At 25.2% G+C, this 16,913-nt stretch overlaps 4 protein-coding genes across 4 annotated transcripts; 2 read left to right on the top strand and 2 right to left on the bottom strand.

Annotated features, from left to right (window-relative positions):
* Positions 1 to 335: 335 nt before the first annotated feature.
* LOC105366495 (probable serine/threonine-protein kinase DDB_G0277165) lies at positions 336 to 3,879 on the top strand. The gene is made up of 7 exons (XM_011504953.1): positions 336 to 1,037; positions 1,124 to 1,414; positions 1,473 to 1,723; positions 1,795 to 2,077; positions 2,178 to 2,528; positions 2,721 to 3,009; positions 3,086 to 3,879. The coding sequence occupies exons 1-7, from the start codon at positions 387 to 389 to the stop codon at positions 3,859 to 3,861; spliced, it is 2,892 nt and encodes a 963-aa protein (XP_011503255.1). The 5' UTR covers positions 336 to 386; the 3' UTR covers positions 3,862 to 3,879.
* A 973-nt stretch (positions 3,880 to 4,852) lies between these two features.
* LOC105366457 (transmembrane protein 64) lies at positions 4,853 to 6,246 on the top strand. The gene is made up of 3 exons (XM_011504905.1): positions 4,853 to 5,404; positions 5,487 to 5,648; positions 5,724 to 6,246. Exons 1-3 carry the CDS (start codon positions 4,874 to 4,876, stop codon positions 5,886 to 5,888), a joined length of 858 nt encoding a protein of 285 aa, XP_011503207.1. The 5' UTR covers positions 4,853 to 4,873; the 3' UTR covers positions 5,889 to 6,246.
* An 898-nt stretch (positions 6,247 to 7,144) lies between these two features.
* Positions 7,145 to 12,996, bottom strand: LOC105366494 (alanine--glyoxylate aminotransferase 2, mitochondrial). The gene is made up of 8 exons (XM_011504952.1): positions 12,971 to 12,996; positions 10,458 to 10,584; positions 10,004 to 10,188; positions 9,615 to 9,927; positions 9,146 to 9,349; positions 8,405 to 8,719; positions 7,502 to 7,753; positions 7,145 to 7,341 (listed from the first exon to the last, which is right to left on the bottom strand). The coding sequence occupies exons 1-8, from the start codon at positions 12,994 to 12,996 to the stop codon at positions 7,234 to 7,236; spliced, it is 1,530 nt and encodes a 509-aa protein (XP_011503254.1). The 3' UTR covers positions 7,145 to 7,233.
* Positions 12,997 to 13,564: 568 nt separating this feature from the next.
* On the bottom strand, positions 13,565 to 15,015 carry ECSIT (evolutionarily conserved signaling intermediate in Toll pathway, mitochondrial). The gene is made up of 3 exons (XM_011504951.1): positions 14,970 to 15,015; positions 13,947 to 14,789; positions 13,565 to 13,869 (listed from the first exon to the last, which is right to left on the bottom strand). The coding sequence occupies exons 1-3, from the start codon at positions 15,013 to 15,015 to the stop codon at positions 13,565 to 13,567; spliced, it is 1,194 nt and encodes a 397-aa protein (XP_011503253.1).
* Between the last annotated feature and the right edge of the window lie 1,898 nt (positions 15,016 to 16,913).

Raw genomic sequence — 16,913 nt, 5'->3', positions numbered from 1 at the left:
AATTATCTTTAATATCATAATTGTTGATTAATTAAAAAAGAATTTAAATGTTTTTATTTTTTTATCTGTTATTTTCTGTAAATGTTTCTCTAAAGGTTAGTTCTTAGTTTATGGATTGAAGAAATTCACTTTCTAAGGAAGCAAGTGCATTTTATTACCATAATATTTAAATCGTTATTATTTTATGATTAAAATGCAAAAATATTAGAAATTTTGATTGATTTTAATTTTATATAAATATAACATTATTCATGTACAATGATTTTCTATATTTATTATAAATGTAAATAATACATAAATTATTTTGAAATTATAAAAATTAACAAGTGTAAATATTTAGTTTCGAAAGTATAAACAATGTGAAAAGTGTTACATACTTAATTAGAATGTCTTCGGCTTCCAATAATCAAAACTTTAATAGAATTACACATCCTTCCGTTATAACTGATTCTATTGAATTAACAGACAGAAGTGAATCGTACAATAATTTAGATGTGACATTAGATAATGTGGGTAATCAACCTAGTCAATCACATGAAGATAATATAATTGAGCCTTATATAAGAGTAAATAATGATGAAAATGGACACCTTAGATTACCAACATGCTCAAAAAATATAGGAATGATGGAAGAGTTACATGATTCAAAGCAAGATATTGACCAAGAATTTTTCAAAATGAAAAAACTTTTAAATATAAATGCTGAATCTGAAGTAACTGTTTTAAAAACTGCTATTTTAAATAATGAAATTCCAAAACCTGGAACTTTAGTTTGTCCAAAAGTTGTTAAAAAAGCTGGACCATATATTTTAGGACCTTTGATCGGTTCATCTCCTGTTCAAAGTATTATCCAGTGTTTAGCTAGAAAAGAGGGAACCAACAAATATTATACTATTAAAATATTAACTTTAAAAGATTCGATGGAGTATGAAACTCAGGATGACCGACAAGGTAAAATGTTATTACATTCAGAATACTCGTTATTGAGTTTATTACAAAATCAAGATGGGGTTGTCCATCATTATGGATTTTTTAAGGTACATAAAATAAAAATATATATTTTTATATATATTTACAATTTGTTATAACATAAAAATTTATTTAATTTACTTTTGTTTTACAGGATTGTGCTTTGGAAGAAAAAATTACAAATTCAGGATCTGTATATACTGGAAGAACCAGACAGAGACTGTGTTTAGTTTTGGATTGTTTAATTTGTCATGATTTTAATCCAAACAGTGATGAATTGATAAATTTACAGCATTATGTTATAAGAGAAAAAAAATTATTAGAAAAAGAAAGCCTTTTAATATTTATTGATACTGTAAGAATTGTTGCATCATTACACAAGAGAAATATAGTTCATAGAGATCTTAAATTAGGAAATTTGGTTTTAAATCGCAGAACAAGAAAGGTAAGTAATTTGTTATTCGATTTTTATTTTTAATAATATTTTAATTTTTTATAAATAGGTTACCATTACAAATTTTTGTTTGGGAAAACACTTGTCCTGTGAAAACGATTTATTAAAAGATCAACGTGGATCACCTGCTTACATTTCACCTGATGTTCTATGTGGCAAACCATACCTTGGAAAGCCTTCAGATATGTGGGCATTAGGAGTTGTATTGTATACTATGTTATATGGGCAATTTCCATTTTATGATAGTAGTCCCACACAATTATTCAGTAAAATAAAAGCAGCAAGCTATTATGTACCGAAGTATAAAAACGAAATTTTTTTATTGCCAATTAAAATTCGTCAATAATTTTAGATAATTTATATCTTTACAGTGATGGTAGAGTATCTGAAGGAACTGTATCAATAATAACAAAACTATTGGTTCTTCAACCAAGTAAACGCTTAACTGCAGTTCAAGTTCTTGATTCTTTATCAACGATAATAGCTACTTTTAAAGTGCCTATACCTATTGAAGAAGATGAAGAAGAACAAGTTGTACCTGATATTATAAATAGTATAAATGAAGAAAATTGTGATAAAAAAATCGAGAAAAAAGCAGATATTATGTCACATATAAAGATTTTAACAGATTTTTCAAAGCAAGTTACAATACAAGTATGTATATGTTATATAAAAATGCTAAGAAGAGATAATGTATTTAATAAAAGATATTAATAAATATATTATTAAAATTTATTATTTTACTTTTATTTAGGAACAAATGCATCAAATGATGAAACAACAACCAAGTCCTTTAGTTACGCAGCCAAGACTATACAATCAAATTCCAGTTTATAAAGTAGATACTGATGCTAGGGAATTGACTGCAACTGAATTAGATAAGTTCAAACATCTTATACCAAAAGATAATCAACGTCAACTTCCATATAATCCAAATAATAGAAATGACGGAATTTTATTGAGGGTTAGAGGCTCATTAAGAAATAGAAATAACGGTGGTAATCAAATCAATGTTCCAACTAGAGACTATTCAACAAATTACCAATCGCTATCTACTGGAAGTAGTAGTAGTGGTAGTAGTAGTAGCATTAGCAGTAGCAGCAGTAGTAGCAGTGGCGGTAATAGTAATAACAATAGCAGTACTAGTGGTATAAATAATAATAACAGCAACAGTAATAATAACAGCAATAATAATCATAATGACAATGATGATGATGATGAGGAGGATGATGATAATGATAACAGTAACAGTAATAATAATAATAATAATAATAATAATAATATTAATAATAATAATAATAATAATAATATACTGAATGATGGACTTTTTTCGGTTCAAACACATAGTCCTATAAATTCAAATTTACAAATTACATCTAGATCAACTTCTAACTCTATCAGTAATTTACAATTAGGAAATGAAGCATATTTACTTGACATGACTAGAAATTCTACTAGATTATCAAGAAATTCATTTAATAATATACCTACAACATTTGAATATAATAGAACCATGAATTCTGGAAATGTACTCAATAGAAATATACCATGGTTGGCAAATAATTTTAATCAATGCATAAATACTGGTAAGTACAATAAATACAATTATTTTTTACCGATAAAAAATATAATCTCAATGATTTACATAAGAAAATATTGTAGGTCCTGCTCAAGAAAATCAATCTGCTCCACCTACAAATATAAGTGAATTATATCCTAATAATCATAACCAATCACATGATCAACAAGGAAATAGTATATTTGAATTTATTCTTCGTTTTAATAATATGCAAGCAAATATTTCACAAAATGCTTTAGGGTCACTCAGTAGTACATTAAATAATAGGAATTCTTTTGATTCTATAAATTCATCTAATGATTTAAGTAGCTCAGCCAATCAATTTCAAAATCAGCAAAATAGACTCAGAAATGCTATAATAGATTGGCTACCACCATCTTTCAGGAGGCAACAAAACAGAATAGATAATATGGAAAGAACCTTATTATCAAGAAGACTGTCTCTTAATAATAATCGATATACACCTTATTTTGCAAATTTTAGACATATGGGAATTTATGCAAATATGTTAAATCAAACAAATGTCAGAAGGACAAGTTCAGATTCAAATTTAGGAAGGTTAATAGATTCTGTTACAAGCACTCAAATTAATGAACCTGCTGTTCCAACTACAATTACAGAACAGAATTTTCCAAATTCCTCAAGACAAATAAATGTAGAAGATCCCATTCAACAAGCAGCACAGTTTAATCCAAATGATCAACAGGAATTTAACAGACTTGCTTATGATATGTCTTCATCATCAAACGAAGTATTGGCAGATTTAAATACATTAAGGCGCAATTTAGCCTTACAGTTATTATCTACTGTTATCGTTTCACCACAAGAACCAAATAATAATAATGGTGATGTAGTTTGATAATTAACATTTAATGATTGAGATACAAGAATATTGTCTTGTATATTGATCTATAATTATAAAGCTAGGTTATCTGTAATGTATTTCGATTATATGAATGTTTTTAAAAATTAAAAAATAATTTAATTTAAATATAGAAGTGCCATGTACACTTTTTATGTCTTATCTAACACTGAAAAATAAAAATTATTGTTGCCAAATACTGTGCCTTAGGAATACTATGTAATTAAATCTGTAAATGATACTAATGAATAAGATTAATTATAATATTTAATAATGAGTAAAATAAAATATTGAAATAAAACTAAAATTTTACATATTAAATTACAAAGAATTCTTATAAATTATAAAGAACTTTTCGGATAAATTTATACATTATTTTTACTTTTTTACAATATCCATAAATCATTTAAATCAGAGCCAAAATCTGTCATAGAAGTTAGACAAATATTTCCAATACTATTGTGTGGAAGCCTTTATTCAGTATTTTACTTGATAGCAGCCAACCTATTAAATACAATTTGTGTTTAAACTTTATGTGTAAATGAGCTTTATATGTCGTGCGCACATCAAACGGTAAATAATGTTTCGATTAATATATTATTATTAATTACGTTTTACAAGATTATATATCATAAATTCATCTTGATTTGATGAGTAAAAGAAAATTTGTGTTTTGTTTTAATAAACATTTAATTGTCATGAGTGAAAAGAGAATTATACAAAAATAAACATTTTACAGGTTATACAAGTGAAATGTAAAAACGAAAGAAATTGTCATTTGGCAATCAATTCGCATCATGCCTTTTATTTATTTTTCTAAACTTAGACGATATCATTTTCAAAATTTAAATTTTTTAATTATACAAAATAGTCCATGACTGAGAAAATTCTAAGAATCAACAAAAAATTGTTGTGTAAGTTTTTTCTCAAAATAGTAAAAAGTTATTGTCAAACAATTTACCATTTATGTAGTTATTATTATATTTAGGTTAATTCCATTCACATCATAATGGACATGATTAGTATTGAGGAGATTGATGCTGGAATTCGACCATCAAAAAATTATACAATTATACGCCCAAGTTATATAAATTCAAACTCAATATGTTATGTTATCGTAATAATAGCAACATTAGCATTTTTAGGAGCTATTGTTTTTATATGTCGTGACTATATTAAAATACTTCTTTGTTTAATTGAACATCAAAATACTTGGATAGTCACAATAATAATGATTACTCTTTTTACTGTTGTTTCCTTTCCCATAGCCATTGGATATTTATTTTTAATTATTGCTAGTGGTTATCTGTTTGGAATTATTCAAGGAATAGCCATGGTAGTACTTTCAGCTAATCTTGGTATTGCTATTGCTCATTTTGTTCTTGGAGCTCTGTCATCTAGTTGCCCAATCAGATCACTTTTGCAAAGTGATACTGCAAGAGCTATACTTAGAGTAATTTCAGGACCTCAAGCATTTAAGGTTGTACTTTTTACAAGACTAACTCCAATTCCATTTGGCTTACAAAATACAATTTTTGCTGTGAGTTTATCAGATTTTATTTTAATTTATCATTGGTTTATAAAGTCTTTAAATTAATATTTAATATTAATTTTAATTATAGGTAAGCAATATAAAAGGTATAAGATATCATGCAGCTAGTGCAGTTGGATTGCTTCCAGCTCAATTAATTAATGTCTATTTGGGTAGCAGTTTGCGTTCTATGCAAGATGTTTTGGAAGACAAATCAACAGCTACAACAGGATACATTGTATTCTGCTTTCAGGTAAATAATTCATTTATTAAATTATATTCCTTTATAGGCTAGATATTATTAGCTACAAACTCAATAAAATTACAGATTTTAATTGGTGCTTCATTAATGGTGTATGTTGTTCAAAAAGCTAGAAGGGAACTTCACCTTGCTTTACTTGAAGCTGATCTGGCATCAGTAGCGGAATCTCCACACTGTTTTCTTGATACTTCAGCAGACTCTAAAATATTACTTAATAATTTAATTACCTGAGTCTATTATTAAGAAGCATGAATTTCCAAAGATTTTAATTTTAATAATAGAACAGGTATATTGAAAAGAATATTATATCCAAAAATATTTAAAGTATGTTCTGCATTATGAGTTAGCAATTCTAGAAAAGTATTAGCTATTCTAATCGTTAAAAATAATCTGTAATTCTTTTCAATGTATCTGGATATGCTTTTTATATACTACTAATTTTAAATATTTTTAACTTTAAACGCCTATTACTTTCTATTTCTTGCTACCCTAAACCGGAATCAAGAAAGTGCCAACATATCTCATTTTTATAGTTTGCATTTTATATGAGATATTTGCATTTATTTGGAATTTGCTTTTATTATATAAACAATTACTGCTTCCTAAAATTTTGAATGTTTATATTTTCTTTATTTATTTTATTTTATTAATGTTTTTATACATTTTATTATTCCAAATAATATGCTTCAAAAATAAATATATCTATCTACTTTTTTGAACTAAGGCAGAGTTTATCTTAGTATAAACTGTAAAAAAAGTAATGAAAACTTGAGCATACATGACTGTACTTCAAATATGTATGAATGGAATGGTATAATTGCTTAAGATTATATGTATACCTACAGATTCATTTACACAAGTATGTGTGTATATATATTTATATTCATTCTAATTCGGATATTGTACAACGAATTACAGTGAGTATTTGGTTTATGAATAATAATTTTATAAATTATTATTGATAATGATATATAAGTTTATCATTTGGTTAAATGTTAAAATTTAAATATACATCATACATTATACAAAAGTTTTAATTTAATAATTTTTATATATAATCTGATTTTGCAGTCTTCCACATTGAATGTTATTTGAACTATTTATAATTATCATCTTAAATTTAAGTATTGTACGTAGAATATTTAAGTATCATTTGTATAGTATGTGACAAAATATAATTATTTTTTTTATTAACTCGGTCATTTGTTTTTTTAATATATTTTAATTAGTTATTTGTTTTAAACTGATATTTTCCTATTTTTGATATAATTGAATAACGAAGAAATAATTAAGTATATCTAGATTATTGTAATGAATTTAAGGAGTTATCAAAATTGTAAGGTTGCAATTAATCAATTTTAGCGTTGAGTAACTATGGCAATAATATATACATATTTTTATATTTTTATAAATACAATATTTTTTATTAATATTATTTAATAATATTAATATTAATTAATATTATTTTATATAATATATCATATACATATACATATTATGCTTCTATATACCAACGTACATTCATTTTAACAGGATGTTTTTATGTAGATTTGTATAGATTATTTTATCCTTTTGCTCAACATTTTATATTTGTTTGATGTTTTTTTAACGCAGATCTTAAAACTTCAACAGCATAATCTCCATCTTCTTTTGTAACGCAAAGTGGTGGTTTAAGTCTCAATACCTATAGGTGTTTAATGAAATATTGCTAATGTAAATATATACTATTAAAAATAAAGAAAAAATTATTTTTTTCATATATACAATATTGATTTTAATTTAAATTTTAATAAAGAGAAGAATTCGATACTAGCTTGCTTAATTGAATATTCATTGAAGCTTACATTTCCCTTAACTCCACCTTTTCCAAATAAAACTCCCATATCTTTGATATCTTCGAAAATTTGAGCCATTTCATCATGTGGTAAGGGCTCTCTCGTTGTTGAATCATTTACAAGTTCAATACCGATCATTAACCCTTTTCCCCGGACATCACCCATAATTGATGGAAATTCTTTGATCAAAGTAGCCAAATTGTACAATATGTGAGTTCCAACATTCAAAGCATTTTCTTGAAGACTTTCTTCTTCAATTATCTATATAATTTACAAAATGTAATAATTTTAATTTTGAAAGACTAAAAATGACAAAACGTAACGTCTAATGATTTTATTTTTCAATGTTATTTTGATTAGATTATTGATTGAATTGTCATTTTTTGCACAAAATTTCAATATTTGATAAAGTAATTTATTTGAAAAAAATAGTTGTTTAATTATAAGGAAACATAGAAATAATATTTATTTAAGATTATTTACTAATAAATATAATTAATGTGATGCTATATCTCTCGTCATAACGATTAAATAACATTTTTTATATTTACCTAAAATTTCCATAAATACTTTTTATTTTCACAAGATGTAATTAATTGTATTGAGCTTGACTTTTGAAAATATTTATAATATATTTGTTTAATTACCTCATTCATGTTTTTTTCCCGAAGATATATGAAAATACTTTTTAGGCTAAAGAAAAAAGAATCGCAAGTTGCAAGTTAAAGCATTATAAAACAGCACTGACTTCTTGTGGATACATAATGCGTACCATTGTAATTCATTAGAAGGAAGAAATTGACCATTCCAATGCAATGTCCATTGTTAAAGCTTAATTGAAATTCGTTCGTTAAAAGAGCCACAACAAAGGTCAAGATCAAAAGTCAAAGGTGGTTAAAAATAAAATCTCACGTCAAGGACGGCAGCACCAACGGCACATCCAATCGGATTGCCACCGTAAGTATTGAAGTAATGGGCCTTGGTGAGGGCTCGAGCAATCTCGGGCCTAGTGACGACTGCGCCCAGGGGAAACCCGTTGCCGATGCCTTTGGCCATGGTAACGATGTCAGGATTTAGGCCGTGGCCTTCGAAGCCCCAGAAACTCCCACCTGTTCTTCCGAAACCTGTTTGTACCTCGTCCGCAATAAAAATACCTCCAAGCTCGTGTACTTGCTTTTGCACGCGTTTTAGGTAACCACGTGGATACTGCACCGTACCGCCAACGCCCTGTCAACATATCATCCTGCTTTTCTTACAAAGCCAGCTGCTTCAAGAAAACTTAAAGTGTCTTATTATAAGGTTTAGTTATATCTCATAAATAAAAAGAACTTTTAACGTGACAATTATGCACATTAATCGATTTCAAATTAATATCATAACTCAAAATTTTACAAGTATTGTTAATACGATGAAAAAATCAATTATAAATGTAATTATTTATGTGATCGTTTATTATATATATTACTTAATTACGAAAGTGTAGTATAAATGAACAAGCTTGAAGCAATTTTTAGTACATATATTATTGAAAAGAACTATATTTAATACGTAATGTAAAAGCAAAATATGGATACACGATAGAAAAGGAAAAAAAGAAAGAAAGAAAGAAAGGAACGTGGTAGCAAAATTAATTCCTAAATATAAATTATTTACCTGAATACTCTCGGCGATAAAAGCCGCTATTTGACCATCTGCAGGCACAAGGGATTCGTACGTGTCTTGAAATTGTTTAAAGTAATTATCTTCCGCTTGGCACTTGCCCTCCGCACAATTACATATCCTATTTCCTGCTTGCACAGGACTATCCCGACAATTAGAGCCACCCCAGGGGCCCTGGTACACATCTGGATTAGTCACCTGCGAATATCTCATCCATCGATTATTTATAGTTTATGGTTTATATTAGGTAAGTTTGAAAAATTCTTGGTGATAATTTTTAAAATTTTGGATTTTTTATATCTACGTAAATTTTTAAAATAAATCGACTACCATTAAAAGCATTCATTTCTTTTAAGCCTTAATATTTTCCTTATTATTTACTTTCCGTCTATCCAGCTTCATGTCATATACTTATATATATATTCATGTTATAACGGCGAAAACATTAGGAACTTGTACAAACATGAATATGTCCAGGAGGCAGGAGAAGTGGATACTTATAGGTAGATATAGCAGTTGTAGCAGCGGCAACGGCAGTAGCCCCATGGTAACAATTTTTAAGGGAGATTATTTCGTTGCGGCCCGTGTACAGCCGTGCGAGCTGTATACTAAGTTCCGTAGCCTCAGAGCCACTATTAGTCAAGTATACGCAGCTTAAGCCCGGAGGCAGACGACTCGTCAATTTCTCTGCATACTCGTGGTAACGTGGATGCAGATACACTGCAGTCGCATGCCCCAGCTTATACGACTGCTCCGACATTGCACATACTACTTTTCTATGAATGGAACTCACATTTAAAAATAATTTTAAGCTGTTATTTCTTATGGTATCGAAGTATCGTAAGAACCTACGGGTGGCAATAACCGACCGATATAGTTGCTATTCCGCCAAACATATCGAGGTATCGACGTCCTTCGTTATCCCAGACCCATTGGCCTCGACCTTCGTGTAATAACAATGGCTTTTTGTAATAAGGTTTCTGACTCGGTATTACGTAATTCTCTCTAGATTTTATTATTGTCTCATAGCTGGCACCCTGATAATTTAAATGCACATCGTTTTATAATTACGAAAGAAAATATTAATTTACAAATGCATAACAACACAATATTTAAATAATCAATTAGAATTATACTGACAACGTTAAAATTATGCTTTATTCAAATAAATACTTTTTATGCCAACCAATATTTACCTGCTTAATTATATAAATTCCGTTCCCACGTTAGTCAGTCTTTCGTATAAAACTTAAATATATGTAGATGAATCTTATTATTACTTAAACATTAACATTTGTATACTTACTTTATAAACAGAAGGCGTATAATCACATGTTGGAAATGATGCTTCCTTATGAATTCCCGTATTGTAGAAATTTCGTAGTTGTTTGCAACATAGGTTCCTTTTTACTACTGAAAACGTTAATTTGGTCCTTCAAAAATTGAATTGTTTAGTTTGTAATATTAATGATATATTATATATATATATATATCATACACATAATGATATATGATATATTGTAATCACGTACAATATAATTAAAATTCTACTTAAAAATATCTATTCGTTTGTTGGCTCATAAATAATTGCATATTTAACATTTAAACGAAATGTTTAAATTGTTAAAATATCTTTGTTGAATTTTCTAAACAAAATTTTTCTTCTCAAAAGCCAAAATCTCATGTAAAAAACTAGTTTTCTTATTTTAAACACAACAATATTTCTGCAAATAAAAGGCCTTGACACGTCAAAGACCAAAACAATGAAGAATTTTATTCTCAAAAGTTGTAAAAGTTCATTAATATATGTACAAATTTATAATTGCTTAATTATATAATAATATAAAACTCATTTTAAAATTTTTATTATTTTAAAAATATGAATTTTATTTTAGAATACGATGCTATTTATTATTAGAATTAAATTATGACGTATTCAATTTAATATATTATTTTTATATTTTTGTCTATATTTTAAATATACTCAATCGTAATTAAATTCATATTAATTTTTGTAAAAAACTTTAAAATGGATTAAAAAAATTATATTTTGTTTTGCTTAATTTTAGATGAATCTAAATAAAATAACCATATTATTAAATTGTGTTTTTTATTACGATATTTTATAATAATAATTTTATACAATATTGTAAATAATATGCTGTTATTATTTTTAATTAAAAACATATAAAAAGATTTTGTAAATTCATAATTAAAATAATTTATGAATTTAATTTTTTTATTTGTTATTTAAATTAATAAAATTACTATAATCAAAAAAGGAAACATAATATAATTAATAACAAACATTAAATGATTTTTTTTATGATTTCATTGGCATTATAATGAAATAACAACCAGATTCTTGTTTTATTTATATTCATATAATATTTAATAAATTATATTAATGTGAATAATTTATCATATATTTTGATATGTTTAAATAAATTATTTGTAATTAAAAAAATTTCTAACATATAAATAGCCTTTTAAAATATTGAATTAAATAAACACTAATTTTAATGTTTTTAATATAATTTCCGCTAAAAAAACAGTTCTCTTAAAAGTCTATCTAAAAAATACTAAATATATATAAGAAATAATTTTGTTCGGTAAAAATTGAAATTGTTATATATGTTATACCTAATTATTATTTTTTACTTTAATAATAAAAGTAATATTTTTTTATCTTTGTCTTAAGTTAAGGCGAAAATAAATTTATATTTACTTATAAACACATTTATAAATAAGATTTTTAAGAATAAGCAGAGATCAAATAATCATTTATTTAAATTCATGCAAAATAAAACTAAATGGAAGGCATAAAAATTTAAGTAATAGTAAGAAAATTTTAAATGATTGTTGTATTTGCGAGTCTTAATAACTGCAGAAATTATAACAATAAATACAACTATGTACCGACATTGAAATCAAACATCATTTCATCTGCTTTAAATTCTGTTTAAAGATAAGCTTCAACTGAATCACGAATCATCGCATCGTCACGAATTGAAACAGATACAGTTAAAGAGTCTTTAATACTAGTGAAAGACGTTATATATGATTTATAAAAGAATCTGAGTTCATTGTACTTAATATGTATCAGAATAACGTAAGAATTTGAGAAAAAGTATAATCATTAAAAATCTTTTTCATAAAATACAATTTTTCATATATTAACAGAAATTTTTTAATCTTTATTTCTAAATGTAATTTACCATGTTCTTTTTTATAATTATTACTTTGGGAGTACTCATTTCTTTTTTTTTTTAATAGATATCATCATGTTTTTTTAATAGATACGCTACTCTTTTCTCCAGATAACTATTATTTTATTTAAATCGAAATGATTTTATTTTTTTATTTTAGTTATAAATAATCTTATACAACTTTTTTCATTGTTTATTTAATCCATTATTTACTCCATTAAATTAAAAACGATTAAAAATTAAACTATTTATTTATGCGAAATTTCTTTAGGACCATTTTTTAAATAATAGAACTATTAAATTAAAATAAATATGAAAAAAACAGAAAATTTGTTCAAAATTAAAATCCGCGTATAAATTTATTTCTAATGATTAAGCAATACAAAACTTGTGAACATTTTAAAACTTGAAAGATGTTTTTTGATGATTTATAAAATATAAAAATATTATTATAATGAAACTTTGTTCAATTCAACAAATATAAAAATTAGTTTATACTTAATTGATTATAATTACTGTTAATAATATCCTTTGCTTACCCTGGTATATTAAATAACATTCGCTTTTAATCTAACATATTAAAGCATCAATCACAATAAAAAATAAATACTTACACGTTGCTGCAATTCTTGTCATTTTTGTGGTTTCAGTAATTTTTAGAAAAAGAATTGATTAAATAGAAATTCAATATTTAAATATATATACTTTTCTGTACTGTAAATATAGTCTTATTGACAATTAAATAGAAAATTAAATAGTTTATTAAGATTATATATAATTCAGTTAACAATGCATTTTTTTTTTCAATGTATAATAATTAAAGCAGCTCTCTGAGGAATAGAATGCACGTTTGTTCGAAGCAGGCGCTTCGACAATACTGCGGTAATAAAAAATTTGGATACTTTTCCATAACTCGTGAAAACGAGAATTGAAGCGTCATGGATTGCGCAACCGGAAGTTCATTTATCTATTGAAATTTCATACATTATTATGCTTCCATTCCACTTTCTAATGGTGAATAACTTTTGTAAATTTTTTAAAACACTTAGTAATACTTTGTATTTAAATCGTTTAATAAAATAGCGATCTTTATGCACTACTAGTTATATTACGTTTTCGGTAAAATTAAATTAGAGTAAAGTAGAATAAATATATCTTGTAATTTTTTAAATATATATTTAATGCACTATTATTAAAAGTTGTATTATCCTTGTAACAGTTCGTTATCATTATTATTCTTTAATGCGTCAGAAGGTAGTTTTGGCTTATTACTTTCAATAAACAATTTTTCATTAGAAGAAGTTTTAAGAGTAAAGACAATGGGAATTTCAGCTAATACAGGATTTTCATTTTGCAAGAATCTAATCCAAGACAAGAGTGAATCATGTGAAGATGTTCCAGTAGCACAAATAGCAAAAATAGTAGCATCAACTTGTTCATGTACACTTGGTGGCAATATTATATCCTTAGATTTTCTGCTTAAATAAGGATTCTGTATTTTGTCAACAGCTATAATTTAATAATTAATAATATTAACAGAAGGAAAAGCATAAAAAGAAAATATTAAACTTTGATTAAATTATTACCATCTGGTTCATATTCTGGATATTTTCTACATATTGGTGGTTTTGTTTTTAAAACAAAATAATCTACAGCCTTTATAGCAACATAAATTCGAAACGGGCCTTCTACATAAATTGGAATTTTTTTATTATGCTGTATAAGTAATTCACTTTGTTTTGGAGCAATAGCAGATACAATCCAAGTTTCTTCAATAGAATTTTCAATCTCAATAGTATCGTAGACTGTAATTGAACTTCGTACATCAACAGAAGAAATCTTAATCATCGCAAGTTTAGCCAATTCTAATACATCATCAGGTATAGGTTTTGGTACAGGCCATGGATTTAAATTTTTGAATTTTGGTAACCAATACATCATTTTCCAATATTTTTCTGTAGGTATTCCATGTCTGCCAAATATGTTCAATAACATTGATTCCATTTCAGGATCAGGAATAACTCCATTATTTTCCATTTGTTCTAAAATATCAACAGCACAATATTGATGTTTTGGATAATGCATAAACATTGATTGAAACATATTTCTTGGTATCATAGTTCCTTTTGGGAAAATATCTAATAACATTTTATAAACATTTAGATCTTTATGAACTCCAAATTCTTTCATATACTTCAATGCAATTGTAATAAAAATAACACTGTCACTTCTTATACTAATATGACTCTTGTATATTCGTAAACACTCTAAATAAGTATCTTTATCTTTTTTTTCTGTTGTATGAAAAGTACTTATTTGTAACTCTTTTCCTGTTATGCTTTCTCTACGTGTTTTTTCTTCATGTTTTTTATCATTTTCTTTATCAATTCTATTGGAATTTTGACTACTAGTTTGTTTTCGATTTATTTCTTTTGAAATGTATTCTTTACTATTATTTTCAATAAATGGGTCTGCAACTTTTTCTTTTATATTTTGTTGATTGAAGAGTAACACATAGGTATTAATATATTTTTTATTAATATGTACAAATTGAAAATTAAAAAATAAATTTTTTTGATATTTATTGGCATTTGTTTTATATAATTTACCAATACTCAATATTGGCTCATACCATCTCATAAATATACTGAACATATTACTTTTTTAAGCACATTAGAATTTTATATTAAATATTTGTATTAGTTATACAAATTATATTTTTATTATATATTACCAATTACAATAACTTCTTAATGTATAAAGTAATGCTTGTAATTACAAATTTCTATTTTTACCTAAAAATAGATGCCTATTAATACATATGCATAATTATATTCTAGTAAAATTTTTTATAAATTTTACTTTAAATACCTTACTATAAATAATCCATTTGCTAATAAATTTAAAAAAATTTATGCTAAACAATATACGACATATAATAATCATAAATTATATTTATGTCAAAAAATGTACTACTGATTATAAAATGTTTAGTACTTGTTCAATTTTCTTTATTATTTATTAATATCTCATTTACTTAATGAGAGGTTATGAGTCTCACAACTAATAACATACAGAGAATAACTGCTACCTCTCGTGGAGAAATACTTTAATTGACGAAATGAGGAGATATTTTTCACAATCTTCTGAATCTGATTAAACGCATAAAAAAGTATTTAAATATCCTGACATAAATTGATATTGTTTCGGGTGCAGTATAAATAAGCTCTTAAAAAACGACGTAAGTATACTTATTTTTTAAAAAATAGATAATGACCAAACAAAACTATTAAATCTTTTGAATATTAGATTAAATAATACCTAAGATAGATAAATGACAATTACTCAGCCGTAGATAAGCATTATTGAATGAGCAAAAATTTGTATTTCATTATTATTTATTAAATTTTTAAATATCTTTTACGAAACACAAATTAAAAATTTTTTTTTCGCAAACTTTTACATTTACATTACGAAATATTTTTTACTTAAAGTATGTTAATATTATTGCAATCAATATTTTATTTCAATTCCTTATACTATGAGAAAGAATAACAATTAGATATAACTAACTCAGAAAAAAACTATATAATATAAATATAAATAGAAACGTTGAAATGTAAATTATAATACTGTAGATAAATTCATGAAGAAATTGAATCTATAGTATACATTATTATAAACACAAATTTATTTACAAAATCATAATAAAAATTGATTAATAAGATTTTTAACATAGATTTTAAATTGTGCTATTTAAATCATAGTGTGATCTAATCCAAATATACTGGAATTCTAATTAAAGATATTATAATATATTTTTGTAAAAATGAATTTATATGTAAATATTAGAGTTGAAATATATATTTAATAAAATCTATTTAGTATTGTATTTAATCAAGTATATTTCATTACAACTTATCGTATCTTACTTATTCATAATATGATTAAAAAAAATTAATTCTTTATTATCAAAAATTATTATTAAAATTGAATATAAAAATTATTAAAATTGTAATAACGAAAATATTAGATTTAATTGAATTTGTAAAAAAAACACGTGTAATTAAATTTTTTTTAAACAATAAAAGTATGCAATTAGCTGTAAATTTTAATAATTGTAAATATTTCATGTTCCATGTCGAATAAATCAACGCAACTTGATAAATGAAACAAGGTCTATGTGTTGTAATAAGTTTTCAGCAGTCAATTTTGAAAAACTTATTTAAAGTAGTTTCGCCGTTCATAACCCTTATCTAGTATGTATCCGTATCTCGATATAATACTTTAACGATCGTTCAATTTTCTCTCGAAAGAAGACGTTAGTTAAAACGATATGAAGAGTACGGTAATAATCAAATATTTTGAAACGTGACCTGGGATGTGTCCATAAAACAAAAGTAACTGATTTTTACGATTTTTTGAAAATCGTATTCGAATTTTATAATTCAAATACTTAAATACTTAAATATTATTTAATTAACATTACTTAAAACTCAAATACTTAAATACTAAGTACTTATTCTTCTTTCACTCTTAGTGCTCTGATGAAA

This window comes from Ceratosolen solmsi, unplaced genomic scaffold (assembly GCF_000503995.2).
Source record: "Ceratosolen solmsi marchali unplaced genomic scaffold, CerSol_1.0 scaffold4, whole genome shotgun sequence".
Taxonomy (NCBI): Eukaryota; Metazoa; Arthropoda; class Insecta; order Hymenoptera; family Agaonidae; genus Ceratosolen; species Ceratosolen solmsi.
The sequence above is the reverse complement of the archived record's forward strand: the minus strand, read 5'-3'. Positions and strand labels throughout refer to the sequence as shown.